Source organism: Urocitellus parryii, chromosome 3, assembly GCF_045843805.1.
Source record: "Urocitellus parryii isolate mUroPar1 chromosome 3, mUroPar1.hap1, whole genome shotgun sequence".
NCBI lineage: Eukaryota > Metazoa > Chordata > Mammalia > Rodentia > Sciuridae > Urocitellus > Urocitellus parryii.
The window spans coordinates 5,077,796-5,097,844 of NC_135533.1; the positions used below are offsets into that span (position 1 = coordinate 5,077,796).

Below are 20,049 nucleotides of genomic sequence, written 5' to 3' on the forward strand. Positions count from 1 at the left end.
ATATGGTAAGATACCGCCTCGCTCCTTGGGACGGCTACCATAAGAAACAACAGAAGGGGGCTGGGGTGTGGCTCAGCAGTAGAGTGCTTGCCCAGCACGCGCGAGGCCGTGGGTTTGATCTTCAGCACCACATAAAAATAAATAAAATAAAGGTATTGTGTCCAACTGCAACTAAAAAATAAATATTAAAAAAAAAAGAAACAGCAGAAGGTCAGTCCTGGTTAGAATGCGGAGAAGGTGAAAGCCTGGTGCACTGGGGTGGGAAGGGAGAATGGCGCGGCTGCTCTAGAGAACACAAAATATCTTGAACAGAGGTAGCCAGTGCCCAGTAGTTCTACTCTGCGTTACCCAAAAGGACTCACAGCTGGTCCTGAAGAGCCTGCTAGGGCTACCTACCAGGGACAGCTTCCAGGATGGAACTCACTTTCTCACAATCTGGAGGCTGAGGCCTGAGCTCAAGATGTGGGCAGGGTTGGTTCCTCCCAAGGGCTCTCTCCTCGGCTTATACACGCCATCTCCTTCCTGTGTCGTCACACAGTGGCCCCTCTGGGCAGCCTGTCTCCTCCTCTCTTCTGACAGGGACACCAGTCCTGTTGGATTAGGGCCCACCCTGATGACCCCATTTAACTCAGATCCTATCTCCAAATGCATTCACTTTCTGAGGTCCTAGAGGTTAGGATTTCAACCTAGGGACTTTGGGTGGTGGAGGGGGACACGGTTCAGCCCGTAACATTCAAGTTCACAGCAGCATGATTCACAGTAGCCAAAAAGTCGAAGCAGCCCAAGTGGCCCTGACCGATGACTAATAAGCTGAATGTGGCCTCTAAGTGGAAAGGAAGAGCAATCGGCCTAAGTGGAGGGCATTTCTGACACGTGCTCCAACACGGGTGGACCTCGAAGCATCACGCTACGGCAGTCACAGGAGGACAGTCCTGTACGATTCACTCACATGAAGGACCTAGAATAGTCATAGACATAGAGACAAACTGTGGACCAGTGGTTGCCAGGAGCCGGGGGAGGGAGGAACAGAGTGTTTCGTGGGTATGGAGCTTCCCTTTGGGAAGGTGGAAAGTTCTAGAAATGGATATGGTGGTGGGTGCACAGCAGTGTGAGTGGGTGTGCCACTCCACGGCACACTTGACAACGGTGAGATGAGGGTGGGGTGTGGCTCCGTGTACAGCACTAGCCCTGGGTGGATCCCCAGCACCAAAAAACCCCGAAAAGCTTGATGATAAATTTTCTTGTATGTATATCACAATTAAATATTTTTAAACAGGTACAAAAGAGAGAATAAAGATACAGTGTCCCCTGGACTTGAGGATGGCCGGTAGGGTTCTGCTTGGTGGGATGTGTTCTCCAAGGCCAGATGCAGGACCAGGGCCAGGGCCAAACAATGCCTGCATTTTAGAAAGTGCACGTTGGTGATGCCCCGCCTGCACCTGTCTGTCCCAGAGCCCACCCCACTCACCTTGGCCACCACATCATCAGCTTTTACTGGCTCCAAGGCCACCCTCCCCAGCCCTGTCATCTTCCAGCCCCCTGGACACTTCACGGAGCCTCGTGTTCTGGGTCTGAGGTTAAGGCCTGTCCATCAGCCACAGCCCAAGCCACCCCTGGACGGGACTTTCGTGCCCCACTCCTGCCTTCCTGCCTTGCCTCGAAGCCTTTCTGCGCCTTCAGTCCCTGGTCTCTTCCTTCCCCTCCCCTGGGGAGCTGGCAGGCAGTGGCTGCTCCTGGACACCTGGCCTGACATTCTGGGAGGGATGTGGGCAGCTAGCCTTCTTCACCTCCTCCCTCTACCCGTGACTGTCCACGTCCCTCCTTTGCTGCTGGCCCTCAGGAGGAGGACTCCTGGAGGTGGCCCCTGGGTAGAGCCGCTCCACTCTTGTTGACCTTGCACCTCTTTCCCCCCCAGGACCTGAGCTCCTTTGCCATGCCGCTCCTGGATGGAGACCTGGAGAGTTCCGAAAAGCATTTGTCCCGGAAGGTAAGGCCCCCTGTCCTGTCCCAGGGCTGCTCACTGCCCACCTGGCAGTGGCCCTGACAGGCGCTGGGTTTCCCTCCTCCCTCTTCTCCCGGCTCTGCACGGATGCAGCCACAGTCTCCCCACCAGAGGAGAAAGGGGAAGACCAGCAGCCAGCCAAGTGTTGGGTACAAGTAACGAGGCGGAGGTCAGAAGCCTCCGGAAGGTCGGGATGCGGTGTCCCAGGGCTCTCCTCCCCTCTGACTCCTTCCACATTCCGTCTTTAGCTCATCGTTGTGCCCTTCCCTCTGCTGATTCTTTCCTGTTAGGAAGCCAGTCTCCCAGGCTGCTGGCTGTCAGGGTCAGGCGGCTGAGGGGTGCTCGGCCAGGGTGGGGTGGCCCTGGCAGGGAGGGGCGTCCAGGCAGCCTGCCCGGCTTCTCCTGCAGTCAGAAAGGGGAGGTGGGCCGAGGGCTGTGCAGGGCACCCTCCTGCCACCCTCAGACCCCTGTGGCAGGTACCTGCAGGGGGCTGGCGAGGGGCCTCTGCACTGTCCAGGCGTGGCTGCTGTGCCAGCCAGCCTGGGAGCAGGGCAGGAGTTCCAGTACTGGAAAAAGCCCATCTATTCTCTAAGCATTTTGCATTACATACAATTGAATCAACAAATCGGTTCAGGCCTGTGGGGCTAATTGGCGTCAGCTGGGCGGCCCTGCCCAGCCCGGCCCTGCCCTGAAAGAGCCAGCAGACTTATAGTAGTTATTGTGGCCTCGCCAAAAAAGACTGTCGGAACGGCCTCAGGCCTGGCCAGGGAAGGGACTGGGCCAGCAGGGAGGGAGCCCCAGTGGCAGGAAGGAGCCACCAAGCTCAGGGCTTCCTTCCCTTCATGAAAACCCACTAGGGAGGGGACTGCAGCAGAAGGGCCCCAAGGCTTGGGTGTCCCTCAGGCCACCAGGCCCCTTTTGGTGACTCTCGAAGTCCAGAGTGAAGTCCTTGTCAGGGTTGAGTCGCAGCTGAGCACGCAGGTAGTGTAGGTCCGACACGCTGAGGCCGCAACCTAGAAGCTGCACGACAGGGAGAGCGTTCCGTCTCCAGAGCATCTCAGCCTCCTGGTACAGTGTGGGGACAGGGCCTCAGAGGGACAGTGTCTGTGCTGACACCAACTGGTGAGGAGGGAGGAAAGCGAGGGCTGTTGCCTTTACTGCCAGGACATGGGCCTCCTCACTCCCAGCCCACCTCAGCCCCGTCCCCAGAGGGCACCGGTCCTTCCTCCTGACCCTGGAAGTTCTGCTGGGCCACTCTGATCCGACTCCAGCATCTGGTGTTCACATGACCCACGAGGCCAGCCTTCCTGGAGCCAGAGCCAGGAGGCTGCCTGCCTCGAGAAATTTCCAAACTGCCTGGGGAGTGCTTGCCTCGTCCCCTGCCTCATTCTGTCCCTTCATGTGGGTGGCCTAGTTCAAAATGAAAAGACCCTTGGGCTGGGGATGTGGCTCAAGGGTAGCGCGCTTGCCTGGCATGCGTGCGGCCCGGGTTCGATCCTCAGCACCACATACCAACAAAGATGTTGTGTCCACCGAGAACTAAAAAATAAATATTAAAAATTCTCTCTCTCTCTCTCTCTCTCTCTCTCTCTCTCTCTCTCTCTCTCTCTCTCCTCTCTCACTCTCTCTAAAAAAAAAAAAAAAAAAAGAAAAGACCCCCATCAGATCACTGGAGGCTGGTCCTTCGTGTCTATGTAGTGGTGGGGAGCCCAGAGCAGGGAGAAGCTGAGGAGAGGTATGCCGCAGTCCCTGAGGAGGGGAAAGCTGGGGACAAGAGGGGGACAAGCCATGAAGGCTGTGACATCTGCCCCAGGAACCTCATGAGGTGTCTGGTTTGCACCGATCACTCCATGAACACTGGGAGGGCTGAGTGTGGGCTCAATGTCAAAGATCTGATCACATTCCTTAAATTTCACTTAGATTGACTTAAATCCAACTCTGCATCACCATCCCATCAGGCTGATGGAAATGTGAATCTCCATTATTCCTGGAACTTCCTTCCTAGGCTTGTGCAAAGGCCCTGGGGATCCTTGGAGCACACACACACATGTAGAGATGAGGAAACTGGACTTCAAGATGGAGCCAGGCCAGAGTCCAGGTGGCCTGCGGTTACACTGTATCTAGATTCCTGAACCTCAGGCTGGTCGGACAGGCCATTCAGGGAGGTGTCCTAAGATGCACAGGTCCCACTTCTTGCTCTTTTCAGCTGGTCTCTGCATCTTTGTGCTCATAGCCTAGACCCCCCAGCCTCTTGGGGAACCCTTCCCTCTGGCAGTGGTGACTGGAAAGGCCAAGTATCCGTTTGGCAGCCCCCACATGGAAGGGTACCCCGGCTTTGCTGCCTGAGGCTGCAGCTGCACCTCCAGGCCCCCGTCATTGCCGCGGCCATCATTGGTCAACCGGCCTGGCTTGGCTCCAGGACATCCCCCCCACCACACACAGATGACCACGGGTCCTCCGCTGTCTGTGCCTTGATCCAGGGACCACTGCTGGCTCCTCTGTTCACCAGTCTAGCAACCTCACCTCCCAGGGCCAGCTGGGGTGGTGGCCATGCTCACCTTGTGCTGTGAGGACGGAATGGTCATGAGGTCACACACAGATTGTGCCTGGCCCAGGGTGGGCTGCAGGTGTGGTCAGTGCACCCTGCGCTCGGCAGACCCAAGAAGGTGTGCGTGCACACAGCCTGTACCCGACTCGCAGGGAGCTGCTCACTGGCCCTTTTGACCACTGCTGGCTGTGGGGTCCCCTCTCTGTTCCTCCCCCTGAGAAGGCCAGCCTGACTCTGGGCCCACATAGGACCTAGGACTCAGGGCGCAGCTGCCCCGCCGTGAAGGCCTGGCCTCCGTGTGCCTCAGCATGGCGGGCTCCGACTCTCCCAGCTTGAGACCTACTTCCCCTCCCTGCACCATTCCCCTGCCATTCCCTCCATCCTGTCTGGTCAGTCCCTCCCGGAGGGTCCTGAAGCTAGCCCTTGCTGGGCCCCTCCTGGGTCCACTCTCTCAGGCTCGCACCTACCACTTCCTCTTCCCCGGAGTGGAAGGGAGGCGGCACTAAGAGCCTCAGGGGGACTGGCCTGCGCCCCAGCTTCCTCCCTGTGACTGCGTGACAAATGGTGCAGGCTGTGAAGCTCTGCTCTGCCTGGCAGAGGCCTGAGCTTCCCCTCTCCCTTAGCACCTGCAGAGCCAGACCCACCTGGGAGTCTCACCCCACACTAATCAGGTACCACTGTGTGGCGGCTACACCAGTGGCAAGGGCCAAGGACATCCTGGTGGCTTCTGCAGGCATGTCTGACCACCCCTGCCAGAGGCAGAAGGCCTCCATCCCCCAAACCTCCGGTTCTCACACTGGTGAGGGTGCGGCTCTGCTTGCTGGTCCCTGCAGGAGAGGCTGGGGAGGACCTGGCCTCCACTGCCATTGGCCATTTGCAGACCAGTGTGGAAGGTCTGCTTTCTGGGTTTCCCTTTTGAGGACTGAGTTCCTGGCTCTGTGGCCTGGAATTCTGAATCCAGGATGGAGCCCCACTCAGTGGGACCTGAGGATCCCTCTTGCCCATCACATGAGGTTCAAGCTGACCTTCAGCGCCCCAGGGGGACTGTGTACATGACCCTCTGTCTCAGAGCCCCTGCTCCATCCCCTGGTCCTCCTGGCCTCACCTCAGTCTTGCCCAGCACCTGTCCAAAGCCACCCAACCCCAGGGTCTCCTCTGACCGGGTCTCTATGTAGGTGGGCTGCTCCTCTGGACAGCCTTCATCTGCTTCGTGTTTATGGGTCTTGTCCACCCCCCTCCATTTTCTCCTTGGGAGCCCCCACTTCCTGGTCCATCTTTGTCCCCCCCGCCCCCCGCCCAGAGCTGGGTGCTGGCATTTGCTCAGTGCCCCCACCTTCCGGGCAGAGTCCCTGGACATTGCAGGACAGAGGTGAGCAGGATGAAGTCAGTGAGCTGGCTTTCAGGGGTCCCAGGCTGGACTCTCCCTTGGCCCTGCCACGTGACCTGGACTTCGCTTCCATCCCACGCCTGTGTCCCAGCGGCTTCTACAGCATTTGCTTGGCGAGGCGTGTGGTGTGAGGGTAAGGCTGCAGGCCCCTAGGTCAGACCCTCCCCTTGCCAGTTTTGTGACCCCCCCCCCACTCCCAGCCAGCACCTTTTCTGGCATGGGGCTCAGTGGCACCCAGTGATGGCAAGAGGGACCCAGCAGGGCCTCAGAGTGGTCAACCCAACAGCATCACTGCCTGGCCGGGGACACCCTCCGGGCATCTTTCCTAACCCAGTCCTTCCTCCTCCTCCAGCCTCCAAATCCCTCCCCACCTGAGAGTCCACACCAGGCCCACTAGTACCAGATGCACAGCGTTGCTGCACAGGTACCTCAGGTGTGCCAGGCACTGTGCCAGGGGCCTCACTTGGGCCACACCCCACTGTCTTGGCACCTTGTGAAAGCAGCCTGGTGTCCCTGCTGTACACAGGAGGCACAGACTGAGCGAGCTCAGAGCCCTTGTCTGTGTGTCTAAAACTGAGACAGGACTCAAACGCACATCTCCACCCCATCCTTAGTGGTCAGAGCATCTTGCTATAGGGTCATCCTTGGTCCCCTGTATGTGTGTCCCCACTGCAGACAAGGATCCTCCACCCCCCCTTCCTGTTCCATGCCCATATGCCCACCCACCACTTGAAGAACCTCTCATCTTTAAAATTTATTCTCAGTAGGTGGGGAAGTGGCTAAGCTGGATGCTCTATGGACAGATAAACAACTAATTTTCATATTGAATAGTTAAAAAAAAAAAAGAAAAACTTGCACTTATGATGAGACTGGCTTGGGTGATGTGGTCCTTCCTCAGGGTTCAGTGGAGAATCCCCGCAGGCTGGACCCTCTGGGGGATTGGTGGCCACAAGCTGTATTTTGGGAGCGCCCTCTAGTGGTGGGAGAACTTCCCGGGGCCTTGGTCAGCTGGAACCAGGGTCCAGCTCTGAGCCTGAGCTCAGACCCACCTCACAGCACAGCTCTGGTGTCCAGAGCGCAGCTACCCAAGGTCTCATTCTTGCCCCAATGAGCCTGGGACAGTTACTGTTCTTTCTCGTTGCTGAACTGGGGAGTGCTGGGGTGCCATGGTCTGCAGGACGGCAGTAGATTAGCATGATCCTATGGTAACGGCCAGTGAGTGCTGTGCCGAGTCCCCCCGGGAGGCCCAGCTGACAGCCTGCGGTCCCACGGACTGACCTTGTTCCACAGAGGAGGGAACCGAGGCAGCCAGACTGAGGAGCATGGCACAGGAAGGGGCGGGACTGCAGGGCGTGAGCTCCTGTCCCTCCAGCAGGATCCCTGAAGGGTTCTCAGAGGCTGCGAGCTGTGGGTCTCGGCTTAGACTCGATGGTCCCGGAGTCGGATTGTTTTTCAAAACATGATGACAATTTTAAGGCAACGGGGAAGCAAGGCTCTGAAGCTGGGGCCTAGCCAGCTTCCTTCCTGACCTGTCAGCGCCCACGTCAGGCAGATGCTACGGCAGGTTGCAGGCGAGAAGCTCCACGGCTCCCAGCACCAGGGTCCCCAGCTGCAGCCCAGGTCCGCTCTGTCCTGTGTGATGGGGGTTCGTGCTTCCTCCCCTGAGGATTCCTGGGCAGTCTGGCCCTGAGGAGGACAAACGGGCCCTCACCTGCAGAGGCCAGTGGCAGACCTGCAGATGGTCCGGGAGGAGCCACGTCCCTGGGTGCCCTCTCCTCCAGGGGACTGCCAGGATAAGGTGCTGCCCAGCCTGGGTGGGCCGTCCCCAGTCGGGCGCTGACCTCCACAGAGTCGGTGGCCACCTCCGTAGAAGGGCTTGGGACCTTGTCTCAGGCAGCTCAGTAAGAAGACAGGCCTGGCACAGGGCAGGGTGCCTGGAGCCCTGGTGACGTCCTCTGTTTGTCCTTCTGCAGGTGGACAGCCCCTTCAGCTCGGGCAGCCCCTCCAGAGGGCTCTTCTCCAGAGGACCCCAGCCCCGGCCCTCCAGCCCTGTGTCGGCTCCCGTGAGACCCAAGACCAGCCCTGGCTCTCCCAAGACCGTGTTCCCGTTCTCCTACCAGGAGTCCCCGCCCCGCTCTCCACGGCGCATGAGCTTCAGCGGCATCTTCCGCTCCTCGTCCAAAGAGTCTTCACCCAGCTCCAACCCGTCTACCTCGCCCGGGGGCATCAGGTTTTTCTCACGCTCCAGAAAAAGTAAGACACTGATGCTTTGGTTTCAGGTGGGGCGGGGCTGCTGGCAAGGTCCCCAGCAGCCTTTCAGCCAAGTGTCACCATAGCCCCGCGGTGTCTGTCAGTGACGGTGCTGAGTGCACGCAGGCGTGTCTGCCCCCCAGCTAACCTTTCTTCAGAACATCTGTTTCCACCTGTCCTTTTCTGCCCACTCTCACCTTCCAACATGGCATGCTCTGCAGGTGAGCGGGAACTTGCCCAAGGCTCACAGTCTGACTTGTAGGGTCCCACGTTTGCCTTCAGCCTTCTCTGGACACTGCAGGGTGGCACTAAGCCTAGGCCCACACCCAGGGCCAGAAGCCCACCCACCGATAGGGCTCTCACCTGTGTGGTCTGGTGCTGGGGGGCTTTGGACCGTTTCTGGTGGATCCTGACTTTCTCAGCTTGGTGCGGTGGGAGGCAGGCATGGATTTGCTAGAGAAACTGGAAGGAAACGTGTGTGTTGGGGAGAGTCCCTTCGACTCAGGAGTATTTGTGAGTGGAAGGTAAAATGCTCTCACTGTAGCAGCCCGGGCTGGGTTGTCCTTAGGGAGGATCATAATGCAGAAGATACAAGGTCAGCTGCAAGAGGATGGAGCTCGTCTTCTCCACCCTGCACCTGCCCCTCCCAGAGCCTAGGCTGACTTAGAACATCCGCCCTGGGAAGGCGTTGAGTGAGAATGAGCTTGCCCTTGAGCATCAGTGGTGTGGGTTCCTCCTCTGGGGTAGCAGGTGCACTCCAGGGACCTCAGGAGGGAGCAAGGCCAGCGTGGAGTCTCGGTGTTCCCAAGTTATAGGCAAGGGAAGAAGGGGCCCCTGCTCTTTTCTTCACTTTGTCTTGTGTGTGTGGCAGGAGGGGCACTGTTCCTCAGACCCCTAAAGCCACAGTGGCAGCTCTGCTGCCTCTTCATGAACCCAACTGTAACAGGTGTGCTGGGATTGAGGAGGTACAGGCGTGACCAGAAGGGGGATCTTCAGACAGATGCACTCCGGGAGGTTGGTTGGGAGCTCCAAGTACAAAGCGCGGTAGGGAGAGAACGTTCTATCACTGTGTCTTGATGCTCCAGGGAACATTTCCAGCCTCCTGGACGGCATCCTGAAATCCTCACTTGTAGTCGTCCCTGGGTATCTGTGGGGGACTGGTTCCAGGACCACCTACAGAAACCGCTATCTGAGTCTGCTCAGGTCCCTTTATAAAGTAAGGTCGTGTCTGCACACCTGTGCACATCCTCTAGTGTGCTCCGTGTCATCTCTAGATTACTTATAACCTCTAATACAACATAAATGCTGTGTAAATAGTTTCTGTGTTACTTAGGGAACAATGACGAGGGGTAAGTGCGTGCATACTCAGTACAGACAAGTACAAATTATTTGGGGTCCCTGGTTGGTTGGATCATGGATGGAGCCTGCAGATGGCATTTCACCATGTGCCAGCTCTATGTGGAAGGGACAGCAGACCAGGTCTTTGTCAGGTGGCCTGACTCTCAGCAGGTGCCTCCACACTGTTTTAGATACAATAGAAGCAGGTTGTCTTCTGTTACCTGTTCTGCTGCAACAAAGCATCACAAGTGGGGGTGGGGTTAGAGCAATTGAAATGTATTGTCTACTGTTCCAGAACCATGGGTTTGAGATGGAGGCGTGGGCAGGACCACCCTCCCTCTGAAGGGATTAGGGCAGGGTGTGCGCCATGCCCCTCTGCCAGCTTGGGTGCTGCTGGTGATCCCTAGCACTCCTTGGCTTGGGGACGCGCCACCCAGATCTCTGCTTCTACCACCACGTGGAGCTCTCTGTGTCTCTCTCCTCTCCTTATAAGATTGTACTGGATTCAGGGCCACCCTGCCCCAGTGTGAACCTCACCTAGTCAGGCACATCTGCACAACCCTCGCATTAAGGTTCAGGAAGGACATGAGTTTTGCTGTCCAACCCAGTCCATAGATTATCTGGGAAAGGCCAAGACCTACAATGCAGATCACCAGCAAGGGGTGTGGAGGGCGTGTGCGACGGATGGGCAGCCCACTAGGATGAGAGCCATATCTAAGAAGGGAGCGGGTGAGAGGGCGGCTCTGGGAGGTCTGGGAGAGCCTTAAGAGGGCACCAGGGAGCAGGCGGACTAGGCCAGGTCTGACCCTGTACCCTCTCTAGCAGTGTGAGCTTCCGATAAGGCGCTGGGCTTGGGGCCCCTGGGGAAGCAGATGGCAGAAGCTGGGCAAGGTTAGTTAGCCCAGTGAATCACCATCTGACCACAGTGGGGGCAGAGGTCATCTGTATCCAGGCGCAGCGTGCAGAAGTTCCTCCCAGTGAAGGCCAGCAATTTAATAAATACCTGACTAGGATGTGCTGTGAATTTGGAAGCCAGACATGATCAGGCCGAGGGTACAGCAGCTACTTCATTGCACCAATCTTGGCCAAGTAGCCACATGCCCCCACCTGAGGTTTAAGCAAAAGACACTGTGCCCAGGTCAAGCAGTTGCCAGCAGATCTGAGGGACCCTGCGGAGCCGCGGCAGCAGAACACGGGGGAAAAGGAGCCAGGCTCAGAGCTGGGCAGACCCGCCACGTGCCTGCGTGGGGTGCTGAGGCCAAGGACTGAGCTCTGGGTCCATGCTGCACACTGGCAATGGCCCCTTCTTCCATGGGGGCTGGTGCTCCCTAGGAAGACCTCCCTGGAGCCCCTCGCTGGCAGCCACAGGCAAGCAGACATGTGGAGTAGCAGGGTGGGCCACCTGGTGCTCCCCCACACTAGGGGGGCCCAAGTTGAGGACTGAGGACAAGACGACCCCAGGCATGTCCAGCACCCAAGGGGGCTGGGGACGAGGCTGGGCTCGAAGCAGTTGGTGGCCTCTGGTGCTTCTCAGCCATGCTCTGGAGGCCTTGCTGTGGGTGGGGTCCACAGTGCACCCCCAGCTCATGCCCCCTGTGCGGGCTCTGGGCGTCCATGTGCCCTGTCGCCTTCCTTCCAGAACCCTAGCTCTGCCACTTCCCAGCAGAGGCCCCCGAACAGACCAGGCCAGCAACCTGGGCCTCTCCCCCGAGGCCAAGCACCGTCAGGTGGGCAGCTGCCAGCAGCATCAGCCTGGGCTAGGAGCTGGGCCAAGTGTTCCACACAGCCTCTCTGTGGGACCCAGGGGGAGTCAGAGTCGACATAGGGTGGCATGTTGGGCATGGGAGATGGGCAGGAGTTCCTGTGCCTCTTTCAGTTCAGAATTCTTAAAGGTCCTTCCATGTCCCCGCCTGGGCAGGGCCTGTCAAGGTTCTTTGCCATCTACCTGGATGGCCACAGGCTGGGCCCAGGAAGGCTGTGGAATGCTCTGAGCGGCTCAGAAGGGCCAGAAGCAATCAGACTGAGAAGCCCCCGGGATAGGTGTTCAGACCAGGGCAAGCCCAGCTCGTCTCCTGGCCTTTCCCCCAAAACAAGGCATCCCCGCCCCAGCCCTAGTGCTGACGAGGCTCAGAGGTCAGGGCTGCGTCCAGGTGCAGCACGTGGAACCAGCACCCTCGGGCTTCCTCGCCTGGGAGGGCTGTCCTGCTCTCCTTCCGTTGGGTTTCCAGGTGTCTGTGGTGTGAGGAGGGCTTGGGAGCCTGGTCTGCCGTTCCCCAGGCTGGAAAATCTATTCTTGGATCACAGCACCCGGTTATGCCTGGCTCCCCGCGGCCCAGAAAGGATTTCACACAGCAGCCTGAGAGGGTTGCCATCGTACCTGTGCCAGCCCCACGACAGCCACCGTGTCCGCTGCAGGGATGTCATGAAGGTGTTGTCCCTTATCCATCCTCCTGGGATGGTTTCCCGTCTGGTTCTGACACCAAGCATAGCTGTGCTGACCAACTGGTCTGTTTGTGTCTGGAGCGGACACTCAACACCAGAAGGCCCCGTTTTCCCATCTGTGCTCCTGCAAGGAGGCTTTGACCCAGATTTGTAGGAAAGGCTCTTGGGGCTGCATCGGGCCTGACTTCTGAGCCTATTTCTGGTCCCCATCCTTTCAGGGTCACCTCCTCCTGCTTAAACAAGGCCAGCAGCTTGGGGGGAGGATTGGGGTATTTAGAGAATCCCAAAAGGAACCCCTGGGCCTCCAGAGGTGGTGGCTGCAGGTGGCCGCGGGTCTGTGTTGAGCTTCCTCTGGTCCCCTCCCCAGGCCCCCAGGGGCTGAAGCCCTGTCCCCGTTAACCTTCACTCTCCCTGGCAGAGAAGGGCAGGCCTCTTGTGCCTTGGTAGATCCATGTCCTGCCCGGAGGCAGATGGAGGAGGGCCGAGAGCCCTTGGTAGGCAGCTTCCTCGTCTCCAGCTCAGCCGCCCTGGGGTCCTGGGGTCCTGGGGAGGCACATTCTCGTCCCCAGCTTTGTCCAACATGACCACACCAGGGTCTGTCTCCTCCATGGCCACTGCCCACTGGGACAGCAGAGTGAGACGCCTGTGTGACTGGCCTTGCTCTGCTACCTGAAGAATTTCTAAGTGGCTGCATGAGGTAGAAGTTTCCAGAACAGTGGATCTTTTTCTTCAAAGGTTTCACGGCTTGGTTCAGGGTGATCTTACCTTGGAGATGAGGAAAGGAAAGCACATGTGGGTACATCCATGAAGTGCAAATAATAATATCCGTTTTTTAAAAAGCAAAACTAACTTGCACAATTAGCAAGGTAGGACCTACAGAATTTTCTGTTTTTAGACTTTGCTGCTGACAATAATTATGAATGAGAGTTCTGCATGTCCCAAGTGGACTACTGTTTGTTATAATTCTTCCAATCTTCAGAGCAACCCCTTGAAGTGTATTGTCAAAATGTTTACCACAGTAGAAACTGAGGCACAGAGGGGTTAAGTTGTTGACCAGAGGCCACACAGCTCGAAATAGTAGCGACAGGATGTGAACTCAGATGGTCTAACTCCCAGATCAATTTTAATAACTCTGAGGCTGAGATTCTGCTTGAAGACCCTTATGATATTTCAGCTTGTTTATGATGTTTCAGTTTATGTTGGTGTGAAAGCCATTCACTTCAGTAGAAATCATACTTAGAATTTTGCATGTTGATCTTCCCTGGGCTGCTGATAGGTGTCCAGTCCTCTCATGCTGGACAGCGGCAGCAGACAGCCACTCCGTCAGGAGGGAAATAGCAGAGCTGCTGTGCGAGGGTGTGTGTCGGGTAGGTTGCTAAGTGTGTTTTCAGCTTGTGATGTTTTCAGTTTGCAAAGGACTCACTGCGACGTGTCCCATGGTAAGTTGAGGGCATCTGTCTGTTTTCTGGTCTCCGTGTCTGTCAAAGCATAAGCTCTCCAAGGGGAGGGGCTGGGTTTCCTCCAGGACTATTGTCCTAGTGCCCAGAACATGGCACTAGAGGCACTCGAGGAATCTTTCCAGAGTAACCCACCAGCGACTTAACCAGCCTTTCAGTGCTTTTAAAAATCTGGGCCAGTGGTTCTGAATAGGAGACAATGGTACCCGGATGAGGTTTGTGTAGGTCATATAAACCTGGCCAAACTCAGAAGAAATAAAAAATTGACTGTATCAAGAAAACTGCTTTTGTGCAGCCTCCCCCTCTGAACAAAACAGAACCCTAAAACACAAATGTGCAAAACCAGAGTTTATAATATGCGCTGTAGTTACAGGAAAATATCAAGGTGGTAAACCAGGGGGAGGTGATGAATTGGTGCAGGACAGTAACACTCCTTGTATACAAAGATATTAACCAAGAACATCAGGCCCTGGTAGGAAACAGGGACTTCTAGCAAAGTCCCCGAGTGTGTGCACCTCTATGAGGGACCTTGCTGCCCTTGTCCAGCCGCAGACAACGTGGACGTGAGCAGAAGAGGGTGGCCTCTGGCTCTGGAGCAGGTGCAGGCAGAGGGCACCCGAGCTCCTGTCCCCTGGGGGAAGCCCTGGCTTCACCCCCACTGCACGGTGCTGAGTTTGGGGTGCTGGGGGTGGGAAACAGCAGACCTTGGAAAGACCAGAAACCCTTTGTTGGCACTAGGGATGGGAAGTTTCCTTTGAGAATACCCCAAACATAAAGAAGTGGTGGTTTTAGGTTAAAGAAAAATGCAATAAGCTCTGCAGAATGAAGTCGAGTGAAGGTCGCGCACGGACGGAGTTGCTTTCTCTTCTTACCGACTGGGCGTGGCCTCGTAGAAATCAGACAGATCTTAGCGTCTGAGATGAGGAACAAAGGACAGCCGGTCATCTTTGTAAAACAAACTGTACGTTCTCGACAGGTGATGGGCTTGTGCCTGGGCTTAATTTGCACAGTAGGGAACGCTGGGGTTGGGGCTAGGACACTGCTTGAATCTTCAGTTGTGGAGCCTGTGGTCACAGTGGCCCACACGAGACCTCCCCCATTGCCAGAGCCCCCGTGGCTCCCAGCTTTGCAGTGCTTCCTGCTGAGGGAGGGGTCTTCAGTGGCGGACCCAGGAGAAAACCTCTTACAGGCTGGCAGACACCCTCCTCAGTTCCAGGTAGAGGTCTTGAAACCTGAGCCAGGGCCTCCTGGAGACTGGCCGATGTGTCTCCTGCATTCACGCCGTTCACGGGTTGTTCTATAAGACACCCCGCTGGAGCTCAGAGCCTCACTCCTGATCGTGGCCAACAGAGGGGATGAACTTGGCCTCCACGGTCACCTGCAGGGATTGTGCATGCTCTGGAGCAGCAGATGTGGGGCTTGCCCTGCGCCTGGCTGTCATGGCAGGTTCCAAGGCTGGACATCCTTGCCAGACGCACCAACAGTCTTCTTGGTCCACACGCGAGGTTCCCTGGGCTGTGTACAAGCACAGCAGCCTTGAACCTGACGCTAGTACTCTGGAGCACGCCCTTAAGGCAGTAGGGGGGGAGCTGCCCGGTGGACGCTGAACTTGGATCAGGGCGTCTGTCACCAGGTGGCCTTCTCCACTGTGCGCAAACTGCTTCTCTTCTTAAAAGGACACCAGTCACTTGAGAGTGAGGGCCCAGCTGACTCTAAGATGGCTGCACTTGAAGACATTATGCCTTCGATGGCCCTATTTCCAAATAATGTTGCAGAAGGGTGTGGGTTTGAGGGACACCATCCAACGGCTCCGGAGCTCTCTGACCTTCCTGTGGCCTGTCTGCTCTCCTTTGCATGAGGAAAGTCTGTTCTCGCACCTTCTTCCCAGGCCATTTCTTCTTGTTTCTCTTAAATGCTGCAAAGCACAGTGGGAAATTCCTCCCCAGACACCACCAGCCCAGCCTATATATACACATGGTGACTGCTCACCGCAGTGGGGACAACGGCCCCTCTGCAGAGCTCTGCAGGGTCTGGGGGTGACGGGAAGGTCAGAAGCACTCCAGATCCAAGCTTGGTCTTCAGGATGGCTCTAGATTAGCAGTGGTAAAAATCACCACTTGACAGCCCAGGACTGGTAGGAAGGGCAGGGCTGGAGTCCAGGGCCTCAGGGTATGGGCTGTGGGACCCGCGAGGAGCCTGTCTGGAGCTGCCCTGCAGGAGTGGAGGAGGGGCATAGTGCTGCAGCAGCAGAGGCCTCGTCTACATGGACAGTGCCATGTGGTGTGGGTTCCTGGTGCCCAGGCCGAGCATGGGGTGGAAGGCTTGGTTCTGACCATGTTCTGGCTTCCTGACCATCAGGTGGGGTAAGAGTGTTCCTGCCCCTGGGTGGCCCCTCTCCAGCCAACGGCAGGGAAGGGCTCTGCCCCCGAGGTTTCCCTTGTGGTCTGGGCAGGATTGCCACTGGCGCCAGGTTCTGGGCTCCCTCCAGCCCGCCAGCCGCTCCAAATCCTAGTGGCTTCCGTTCATCCTCTGGCCTTGGGGTAGAGGAGGGACCCGCAGACCCAGAGTGGGTGCAGGGATCTGCCGCCACTGGTTCTTGTGATCTTGAGGGAGGGTTTCCTAGGAGTCGCATGTGGTTCCAAGTCGCGCGCGTGGTCACAGGCAGGTGTTTATTTGGGAAAGTGAGAATAAGAGAGGTAAGCGTCGAGGGCAGGCGCCGGTGCCCTGGACAGTCTTCAGAGAACAGCGTGATCCCTGCAGATCGAGGGCTCTTAAGGGGCTGGGGTTTTTTGTCCCTGTTCTATTCTCTTTCTTCTTCTGAAGTGGTTAATCAGCCCCTTGTCATAGCCTCCAGGGATTCCTACTCGAGGCTCCTGAGGACTTAGTCACATGGGTGGTTGTGACGGGGTCTCAGTGGTGAGGGAGGGTCCTGGAGACGTGGTCTGGAACCAGCCGTCCCTTCAGGCGTTAACTGTGGCTGGGAGGTTCTGACATATGGGCCCCATTTTCCTGAAGCTCGTCTGTGACAATAAGGTGATAAGTTTCATTATGTTTTGAGCAAATGTTCCCTTAAGGAGTCGTAGTTATCTACCTGGTGGGGAGGGCTGGGTCTGGGCTTCCATTTTCCAGATGCTTGCCTGGCCGATCAGGTTCTCTGTGGTCTCAGTTTTGTGACTCATAGATTTTTCTTCTCTTCTCTTCTCTTCTCTTCTCTTCTCTTCTTTCTCTCTCTCTCTCTCTCTCTCTCTCTCTCTCTCTCTCTCTCTCTCTCTCGTACTGGGGATTGAACCCAGGGGTGCTTTACCACCAAACTACATCTCCATTCCTTTTTATTTTATATTTTGCTGAGGATCTCACTAAAATGCTGAGGTTGCCCTTAAACTTGTGATCCTCCTGCCTCAGCCCCCCCCCCCAATTGCTGAGATTCTAGGTGCGCACCACCACGCCTCTCTCATGGATCATTTTTTAACGTGTATGTCTGAAGTCCAATGTCTTCCTGCCCATCACTGCCCTTTGGTGTCCTTCCCATGGCTGACTATCCCACCTAGCAGCCTGGATGGTGACACTGGATCCCGTGCTGTCTCGATGGGGAGAATTCACCAGCTGACCCAGGCTGTGGCTGCTGCCCCCTCTGGGAGCCCTGCCTGTGGGTGTCCAGTCACCTGTTGACATGCACTTTCAACCACCACGCATTCTCGCTCCACGGCCCTCTGAGTCTGTGCCTGCACAGGCCAGAGCAAGCCCTGCGTCCATCCATCCTGCACTCATCTTCCCCCGCCCATTAGTAGCTAGTAATGCTGGCAGGAAGGTGTCCCAGGAGCTCAGTCTCTAGGCCTTTCCCCAGGATTCCCAGCTCCACCTGGAAGTAAATCCACTTAGGGGGTAGGAGTCCTTAGGTCCACCCTTTGTGCCACAGCCAGGGTGACTGGAGGTGCTCAGGTCAGCCCACAAAGTTCGTTTCCCACGTCTCAGCACCAGATCCTCCTGTTCCGGGTCATGTGCCCTGCCTGGCTCTCACGTCACTTCCCCCACCCTGCCGTGAACTCCCCTGATCCTGGTGTGTTCTCTGTGTCCCTCTCAAGTGCCTGGTCAAGTAGTTCATAGGCAACCGCAGGCTGGGAAATGAGTACAGAGACCTGCGTGTAATTTTCTTGCGTATGCTTTTAAAACTCAGCAAGATTCGTGGACACAGATTGATGGGCTGCTCCACTTGCCAGAGAGTTATGGAATTAAGCCAATTCCCTCCACCTGTGCCACCTGCCATGCGAGTCATTTTAACTTGGAAAGCCCAGCTCTCACCTTCCTGGACATTTCTGGGATCCCCCTCTCCTCTTTTGTGGGCTCAAGGTTTCCTCTCCAGGTCCCTTCCCAACCCCTCCCCAAACCTGCTGGGAGGACAAAGTGAGCATCCTGTTCAAACATTGGTATCTCTGGTGGAATCAAAGACCCGTGCTCTGACTTCATCCCAAGAGTGATCTTCTCATGACCAACCAGGCCATGAGCTGCAGCCGAGGGGCTCAGCCTCTGGGTGACCACCAGCTCCTGCACGTCTGCTCCTAGTCACTTCTCCTGGAGTATGACCAGGTGGCTAGACAGTTTGTCCCAGCACCGTGGGGTGAGCCTGGTTGCACAGGGTGCTCACGGGTGAACACAATGAAGAATGGGGCGTGACCCCCCAACACTCCCTGGGGGCGAGTCCTGTGCCCATCAAGAACCAGTCTGCACCAGAAACCAGGGAAACCTGTGGTTAGGAAACGAGGCTCTCGGGGCACATGGTCTGGGCACTTTACTCTTCCTTCAACAGGAAGGGTCAGCAATTCCTTGCTCTTTGAGAACTGCCCCCAGAGCCATGAGGTGTTTTTGGAGATGGGCCATCTGTTCTCTTTGAGGATAGAGCTTCTTTTTGGAAAAAGATCTCTTTGGGTTCTAATGTTAATCTATCTTCAAAAGTTAGAGGAAGGTGTAGTAGAAATGTGAAGGACAGTAATGAAGCTTCTTTCTTACTAATTGCAAATTCGTTTTTAAAACTGAGGGTAGGGAAGTGAGAAAATTTTACCTGTGCAGTGGAAAATCAGCTGTGAGAGCACCTGGTGTCATGCTCAGCCTGGTCGTTCCCGCCACACAGCTCCCGACTTGCTTCTGTTGGTGTTTAGAGGGCCGATCTGACGTGAGTCTCCCTGCCCAAGCCACAAGGGTCAGGATGCTAGTGGTCACTCTCCTCACCCACCTAGCATAGTGCCAAGTACAAAAAAAAAATTGTAATAGAGATTATTTTTCTGACTTGAATCCCTCTTCCTTTGAATAAGATGTGTCATAAAAAAATAAAAAATAAAAATAAATAAAACAGGGCAAGTGAGGAAACGAAAGTACATGCTGGCCACTCGGAGATGCCACACAGGTTGCCCGATTCACCTGTTCAGGGCACAGCAGAGCCATGAATGATGCCAAGGCCCCGAAGCCAGTGGTACTCTGGATGACTATGTAACCTGGGAAGCTATCCAAATAGAGCGGCCAGTGAGGCCCAGGCTCCTGACTGCTGGGGACCCAGTGGGGTTCTGGCCTTAGCACTGGAGGCCCCCCTGACCCTGGGAGTTTCCTTTCCAGGGTGACCTCTTGCTGGATTGTGGGATGGTACGCCCCAGGAGGGATAGTGAGAGGGAGGTGACTGACTCTGTGCTCTTACTGGCCCTGATGTCCTGGTGCACTGCCGGCCGAGGGTCAGCCTTCCCAGTCCAGCCCTCGGGTCTCATGTTGGTTGAAGATTCCTAGCGTCACGGTGCTGCTGGCTTTTCCTTCTGAATGGCTTTGGCTCAGAGGCTTATTAGTCTGTGGCCCGCAGAGACCCCACACAGACACACAGACAGGACCCAGGTCTGCTCCTGGACAGGAACCTGGACGTCCCAGGTTGCCTGATGCCCGCTGCTCAGGTAGGATGTCTACAGCCAGGTGCTATTGAGTGTCTGGGCAGCGGCCGCCCTGACTCACCTGTCCTGAGACAGTCAGCTAAGGCCTGACTTGGAAAGAGTCCAGTGTCCACCTAAGGGGGACAGGTCCTGAGACATCTTTCTGACACCTGAGTGGAGCGGAGGCCAGTTTCCAGAAAGTGAGCCCACCTTCCTTCTTTCTCCCAACAGCAGCCCTTGCTCTGGGCAGCTCCCGCCGCCTCTGTGGGCGCTTCTCCCTTGGATCAGGGCTTCCTGTCTCCGTGCAGCGCTGGTGTGGCCCCTCTTAATGGGCCTCTGGCCCTGACGGGCTTTGTCCTGACCCCATCTTGACCAGTGTTCTCATCTCAGACCTAGGAGGGGACACTTGAGCATGAGCTCAGTCGTGAGAGATGCAGCTCGCAGCTCCCTGGCCACTGCGGTCTGCAGGAGGACACCAGACAGGGAGAACAAAGGCCAGGCCTGTGGGCAGAGACTGCAGCTGGTTTTCCCCGTCCCGTTGTCCTATTGCCTGGTCATCTCCATCCCCCCAACTCACCAGAGGCGCCTCGCCAGCCCTGACCTCTGTACCCAGCTTTCTCTAGTCCTTGCTCCAGAGTTGACCGGTCACCTTGCAAAGACCTTCAGTCCACTGGGGACCTCCAGTTAGTCTTGACCTTGACCCATCTGGCCTTGGTGACTTC

The 20,049-nt window shown here is 56.5% G+C and overlaps 1 protein-coding gene across 2 annotated transcripts in view; it reads left to right on the plus strand.

Annotated features, from left to right (window-relative positions):
• Positions 1-20,049, plus strand: part of Prkag2 (protein kinase AMP-activated non-catalytic subunit gamma 2) — a 263,776-nt gene that overhangs the window by 68,466 nt on the left and 175,261 nt on the right. For both annotated transcript variants that reach the window (XM_026413849.2, XM_026413848.2), the window contains exons 2-3: positions 1,916-1,987; positions 7,911-8,190. In XM_026413849.2, coding sequence (XP_026269634.2) covers positions 1,916-1,987; positions 7,911-8,190 — 352 coding nt within the window. The remainder of the gene's footprint in view (positions 1-1,915; positions 1,988-7,910; positions 8,191-20,049) is intronic.